Source organism: Helianthus annuus, chromosome 3 (assembly GCF_002127325.2).
Source record: "Helianthus annuus cultivar XRQ/B chromosome 3, HanXRQr2.0-SUNRISE, whole genome shotgun sequence".
Taxonomy (NCBI): Eukaryota; Viridiplantae; Streptophyta; class Magnoliopsida; order Asterales; family Asteraceae; genus Helianthus; species Helianthus annuus.
This window is the reverse complement of record NC_035435.2, coordinates 1580553-1587511: the sequence shown is the minus strand read 5'-3', so window position 1 is coordinate 1587511 and position 6959 is coordinate 1580553. Positions and strand designations below refer to the sequence as shown.

The 6959-nt window shown below is 36.4% G+C and overlaps 1 protein-coding gene across 2 annotated transcripts; it reads right to left on the bottom strand.

Moving 5' to 3' along the window:
- Positions 1–214: 214 nt before the first annotated feature.
- Positions 215–6483, bottom strand: LOC110928453 (diacylglycerol O-acyltransferase 1). 2 transcript variants are annotated; one of them, XM_022171478.2, is made up of 16 exons: positions 6081–6483; positions 4717–4800; positions 4568–4641; positions 4409–4484; positions 4253–4320; positions 3996–4119; positions 3809–3907; positions 3621–3722; positions 2244–2380; positions 2050–2131; positions 1913–1933; positions 1781–1843; positions 1617–1664; positions 1435–1497; positions 804–857; positions 215–437 (listed from the first exon to the last, which is right to left on the bottom strand). In XM_022171478.2, the coding sequence occupies exons 1-16, from the start codon at positions 6321–6323 to the stop codon at positions 333–335; spliced, it is 1443 nt and encodes a 480-aa protein (XP_022027170.1). In that variant the 5' UTR covers positions 6324–6483; the 3' UTR covers positions 215–332. The 2 variants fall into 2 exon arrangements, with proteins under 2 accessions (XP_022027170.1, XP_022027171.1); XM_022171479.2 differs by having other exon boundaries at positions 4717–4797.
- Between the last annotated feature and the right edge of the window lie 476 nt (positions 6484–6959).

Below are 6959 nucleotides of genomic sequence, written 5' to 3'. Positions count from 1 at the left end.
AATCGGATAATCCGATCTTGAACACCCCTAGTATTAATGTGGGAGAACCAAACTTGAACTTTAACATCAAGCTGGCTTTAGTGGTGTGACGCACATGGACACATCAGCCGATAGGAGCGCTAAACACCGTGCAGAAGGGGCGCCAAGCCGCCAAAGGGGTATTAAGGGCTTACAACTATAAGTATGCAAGAAAAGTTGGCTTACGTTGGACTCATAATAAAATACCCAAAATATATTCTTAAACAAAAGGAATAGTAAAATATCATTAAGAATACACCAATCTTACCTGCAAAAGTAACTGCAATAAATCATATTCTAGTTTTGAGGGATATTTATTTGGTGTTGACTTTTCTATTCATCAAGTCATGGTAGTAGAGTAACACAGACATGGGTTGACCAAGAATGCAAAAAAAGCACCAAAACATCATGTTTCCCACCTGAAAACAAAAAATAAAAAAATAAAAAATAAAAAATGCCCCTTTATATATAAAGGTACGAAAATGGGTGGTCCTGATTGGTTAACGGGTCAAGGTGGGTTAAAACCAGAAGAAATAGTTTTTATGTACTAGTTAAAACAGGCGGGTTCGGCCAACATTTTCTATTATTTGTTAAATAATTAATGTATTAAATTAAATATGAATACAAAATACAATCTAGACTGAACCAATTAACGTGGTCAACCAATTGACCCGTAATCAATTAAGTGCAACCCAAAAATTACTTGCTTCCATATATAGGAATGGGTTATAATTAGCAGCTCTAGACTGAATATTGTTAACAGATACTAGAAATCAATTACGTACCATCGAATTCTGGAACTTGCGTTGCAAGAAATCTGTGACCAACGCCAATGGCACCTGATGCAATAAGAACAGATGGGAAGGTCAAACTGGTTGGGTAACGAGTCAATAAAAAGTTTGGTTTGATACGGGTCAGTTTTATTACTAGCAAGGTTATGTACTTATGTTGACCCACAAACACTTTTTTTTCATCCAATTTTCAAACTTTTTTTATAGAGTAAGATGCCATTTTCGTCCCTGAGGTTTGGCCAGTTTTGCGACTTTCGTCCAAAGTTTTGTTTTTCCGCATCTGAATCTAAAAAGGTTTGAAATCTTGCCATTTTCATCCGGCTCGTTAACTCCATCCATTTTTGTTTGCTAAGCCAGGGGCATTTCCGTCTTTTTCGTTAACTTTAAGAGCAATTCGGTCTTTTTTTCAGGAGTATTCAGTTTTTTTTACATAAAGTGAAAAAGACTGAATTGCGTAAGTTAGCAAAAGAGACGGAAATGCCCCTGACTTAACGGAGAGAAATGGATGGAGTTAACAAGCTGTATGAAGATAGCTTTTGAGCAACTTTCAACACTGTGTGTCATTATCGTTAGTTTCTTATTCATATTATATAGAGCAAAGTGAATAAAAAAAAAAGAATGTGACCTGAAGCATGATCCCAAGAAAGGCCCAAAACTTAAAAATATGGCAGGGAACCGCAATACAAAGCTGGTGAATATAAAAACATAATCAAATGTTAATATTAACTGATTTAAAGAATCAGTTTGAAGTAATAATGTGAAAATCTTTTTAAATAAGGAAAATAAATAATATTAAGTGATATATACCTCATGGAACACTGCAGACATAAAGAATGCAATCAAATGGGCACCTCCCTGAATCCAAGTGTCTCGTATTTCAAAACTTTATAATACGAAATATCATGTTCATGGTAGTTTATACTTTATATCATGAACTTGATATGTCAAATGATATAAAACAACTTTGTTACCTTGGGTATTCCAATCCGTAAGCATGGAAAATATATATGACGCACCATCCATTTATGAACAGGCTGCAAAAAATGAAATATATAGGGCGCGATCGTATTTTTATAAAAATAAATGTTTAGCATTAAGCTTACCATATTCCAAAGTCTCCAGTACTAAAAGCAGCACCAACACAATAGATGCACAAAAGCAAGTCAGCAACTAGTTTGTAGCAAATGGAATCTCAAAATAGTTTTTTTTTTTGTAAAAAAGAATTCTGAAAAACGTGTACCTCGTCTACTGTTTGTGCATTCCACCAATCTTTATAGAACTCACGGTCACCAAAACGAAGAACTTCAGCAAGTATATTTAACCTATATTAGCAGCATTGTTTGTAATATAACTAGCACAATGCTGAACAAGAACAATAAGTAGAAATAGTATGCAAAACAGAAGAAAAAAAATAGTAAATAAAAGAAGGCTTACCAAAGGTGAAAAAAGCAATAAAACATACACAGCCAAACGTATAAATTTGGAACTGAAAGCTTCAACACACGTTCTATAGCGTATAAAAAGTCCCCTTTTAGTGGATGCCGCGAGTTTCTAACAATGGGGTTAATATACTGCATACAAACTTGATAATGTTACAATAAGGTTGAAATTACAGGTGGTGATTTCGACTTGTTTACTTATGGACAGACCGATACGGGCTCAGTTTTGCCTCAAATCGGTGAAATGGTTTATATAAAAATAATGTAGCTAAAAGGTGAAAAAGTCAACGGGCTGAAGTCGTCCAAAATCGTTTTACCTAAAGATTCGAAGTTCAAACTATTATTGTATTGATATTATTCTTGTAACCCTTACTAATTAGTATGTATAATAAAAAGCTATAAAAGAGTAAAATGTCATTTTTGTCCCTAACATTTAGCCAGTTTTGCGACTTTTGTCCAAAGGTTTTTTTCTTTTTGCATCTTGATCTAAAAGGTTTGAAATCTTGCCATTTTCATCCGGCTCGTTAACTCCATCCATTTTTCTCAGTTAAGTCAGTACAAGGTTGTACATAAAGTGAAAAAGACCGAATTACCCTGTAAGTTAACAAAAAAGACGGTAATACCCCTGACTTAACGGAGAAAAATGGATACAATTAACGATTTGGATGAAAATGGCAAGATTTCAAACCTTTTGGATCCAAATGCAAAAAAAAAAAAAACCTTTGGACAAAAGTCGCAAAACTGGCCAAACCTCAGGGACGAAAATGACATTTTACTCGCTTTAAAATGAACAAAAATTGTTAGCGAGTCAACCTAACATTGTCAGGCCCATTTTGAACAAAACTAAAAATGGTTCGTCTCCACCCAAACCCAAATTATGACCCGTTACTCAACAGGCCCATCATACTCAGTAAATCCCACCAATAGCAAAGCTAAGGGAGGGTCTGAGGAGGCTAAGATGTAGACAGCCTTACCTCTACCCTATAGGAATAGAGAGGCTGCAGGCTGCTTCCAATGAGACCCCCCAGCTCCATAGTAGTTTTGCATCAAGCCTTGAACATAAGGTAACTCTCGGCAAAAAGGCCGATTAGTGCATGTACCCCCCCCCCCCCCCTTGTCTTTCGGCTATCAACGCCACTACATGATGCATGATTAACCGTCCCCCGCTTTTAACGTTATTTTCACGAAATTAATAAAATAACGTTAAATTAGTGCAATTTCACTTTTCTCCCCTGAGGGCCCACACATATATACATTATATGTGCACACCGCAAGCGGGGCGCTCATCTTGCCCCCTATAATTGCAATGCATAAATACAAAAGCAAAGGGGATGAGATCCCGAAATATTTAACATTTTATTAGAAAACTTACTTGTTCAATTATAAATCCCATCACCCCTGTAAATATTATGAATTTGATCGTCTGCCTTAACACCCAACCCTTTCGGATACATGTGGTGCGAGGATAGGTTATCTGCAAGTAAAAAATACTAGTTGATTTTTTTACAATATTGTTAGGGTGATGATTAATAATTATAGTTAATGAAAGGTGTTATGTACCTGGTAACATAATGTGGGAGCAACCATGAAGTACGCCAAACTATTAAAGTTGACATCATAAAAGTACTCGATATTTGAAGATGCAGATTTCTCTTTCTCCTGAGACGGTAGAGTGATTTGCGGAAAAAAATTCCACGAATTATCATTAAAGGTGATCATGTCGTATAATTGTTACAAATTTAGTTACCTTATCAGCTGAGTTCACTAGCATGCGCATATCATAATTTGCATGCACAAAAGATACCAACTTCAACCAATTTACACAAGCAAACAACATCAGTGTCACGCCTGATAGAACGGCTGAATCAAACCTGCAAAACTTTAAACACATACTTAAGAATGATTCATGCATTTACTAATATCTAACTATATAATTTACCATACTGTAACTACAAATAAATAAAAAACCTTGTATACGCAATTATAAGCAACTAGTACACTAACCTCATGATCATAAAAACTGGATACAGAATGGCTATTGTAGTTATTATAATATGAAGAGTGATAGCAGCCTACAAGTGTACATCAAGTACAGAATATCATGAACTGGTGATTCTTTTACGAATGAACATCGCTTGGAAATTAAAACCATGTACTTACAGAGTCGGCTATACGTTTGGTCCATGCAAATTTCTCAACGATGTATGCAGCAAGTGGGAAGACTGGAAGTGACAGACTACAAGAAAAAACACAAAACGCTTTATTTAGCTTACAACCCACATAAGAGAAGTGGATAGTAAACTTTTCAAACACCATTACCAGCACATAAGAAGTGGCCAGTCTCTCAATGATCTTGAACTAAACCAAAAATTTGCATTGATCAATAAACCATACTGTAAAAGTAATATAGATTAATCGAACAGCAAAGTGGAAAACGTAAAATATAAAGTTAAGATCAACACAGGCACCTTCATAAGATTCTCAATGATGAGCCTGCTGTTTACAGCAACAAGCACCACTATGCAGAGGTTAAATAGGCCTGCATGACTCTGCTAAAACTTTCTAATCAGACAATTCAGTTATAAGATCAGATCATAATAACGGTAATAAATAAAAATTATGCAAGTATGCGGAATCATAAGTTCCAAACACATTTTGCTATAAATGTAATCTACAAGTTTATCTCCTATTATTCTTAGGGTGTAAGGGGCACTCACCTAAGAGGTGAGTCCCCTCTCTTACGCCCAACCAATCGTCTTGTGCCACGTCAACTCCCCTCTTAAACTCCCCTAACACCCTAAATTGATGGCGGCACTCCCCTCATAGGTGACTCGGTTTTTTAATTTTTTTTTTTTTTGTTTATTTATTTGTTGAAAATATACATGTTTATAAAAAAAATATCAATAAAAATTAAATAAAATTTAACAAAAGACATTTTAAAGTAGAAAATAAAAAAAAAAATTAAATTCAAACTAGAAATTGGGTTGTGAAGTGTATCCGAAAGGGGGTTGTGGTTGAGCACTTGCACCGCTCGAACCACCACGAGACGGTTGCGAGCCCCGTCCCTTAGTTTTTTTCTTGGCCTCGCGGGGTTGGTTCTCCATTGCTCGGTTTGAAGTGGGTGTGGTTTGAGAGTATAAAAAATAAAGTGAAGTGGGTGTGGTTGGAGAGTATAAAAAATGTGTGAGGTTGATATGGTTTGAGTATAAAAAAATTGAGTGAATGGGATGGTTATTTATATATGTTTTAAAAAAGTGATTTTTTTTTTTTTTTAAATCCGACCGTTTCAAACTAGCCGTTCCTCAATCTTCGTGCAAACACAGCGGTGACTCCACACCGATATCACTCCCCGATTCGGGTCCCCGCGTTGATGGCGGCGGTGTTCCCGATCGGGGACAACGGTCACCGAAGCCCCTCCCCGCTTACGCCCGTGCACCCTTACAATCAACTCATTTAATCTGAATCAAGCACAAAACCTAAGGCTAACACGCATATAGACACACATGCAAGCATTAATAACACCACGCATAAGCCACGAAAAACACTAAAAACCTAAGCTCGTAAAACAAGGATCTAATACAAAACCGTATCATCCTTCTAAAAGTCCTTAACCTTAATTCTATGCCTTCACGAACTCCTATCTTAGACCGTATCCTCAGAGACGATACGCATAATGCACAAAACCGGAGGCTAAACAAGCAATTGAAGAAGCAGACTATAAATTGCATTTCACTATCTTAGAAGTCCGAAAGAACAAATAGGTTGTAATGACAGCAAATAAGCCTAATGTATTACCGGATTTCGAAGGTAAAGAAATAGATTATAAGAAAACCTGTTTAAAAATGGCGTCAGAGCTGAGAGGAGACTCTTTGATTCGGTTATGAGCAGGAGTGCAGGGGCGATAGGCGTAATGCATGACGCTTCTTCTCCGATCGTTTTCACCGTTTGGCTTCCGGTGAGCAACAGCGATCTGGTCATTACTATTGAAATCGACATCCGGTGATGGTGAAGAAGAGGAATCCGATGTTCCGTCAGCGGCGTTTGTGATCGGACGCCTACGTACGTCGGATGACATCCTTTCTTTCTATGATCCTGACGTCTACTGTAAACACTGATTCTGAATCAAGGTTTGATATGCTAATCAAGTGGATGGAAAGTGAAATCGGGTACGTATCAGAAACGGTTACTCAAGCTGACAAAACTATAACGGTGGATTCAAGTCCCATTTCTTCGAATTTTTCAATAGAGTAAATTGCTAAAATAGTCCCTAACGTTTGTTCACATTTGCTAGATCCATCCAAAAAAAGATTTTTTCTCATATGAACCACTGAGGTTTCAAAAAAGTTGCTAAATCCATCCAAACTTCAGGGACGATTTTAGCAATTTAATAAAACAAACTTTTTTTGGATGGATTTAGCAAATGTGAACAAACGTCAGGGACGATTTTAGCAATTTACTCTTTTTTTTTTATTTTCATCTTTTTATTATATCTCTTAATTAACATAAAATCTATTTATTTTCATCTTTTTATTATATTTCTTATTTAACATAAAATCTACTAGTTTTTTTTTTTTTTTGAACGGCGAATTTCTACAACAGGCAATTGATTCGCACCTGCTTTTGCAGGCCCTCCACCCCACTCTGGCCAAGACTATGTTGTCTTAACCGGGCTCACACTTGGCATCAAAGTTTGGCTTGGCGCTCCCCGACA

Coding starts and splice junctions, on each gene's coding strand:
- LOC110928453 (XM_022171478.2), bottom strand. CDS start 6,323: ATGTCATCCGACGTACGTAGGCGTCCGATCACAAACGCCGCTGACGGA. Junction 3,908..3,995: donor TAGTGAACTCAGCTGATAAG/GTAACTAAATTT, acceptor CTACCGTCTCAG/GAGAAAGAGAAATCTGCATC. Junction 2,381..3,620: donor TGGGATTTATAATTGAACAA/GTAAGTTTTCTA, acceptor GTTTGTATGCAG/TATATTAACCCCATTGTTAG.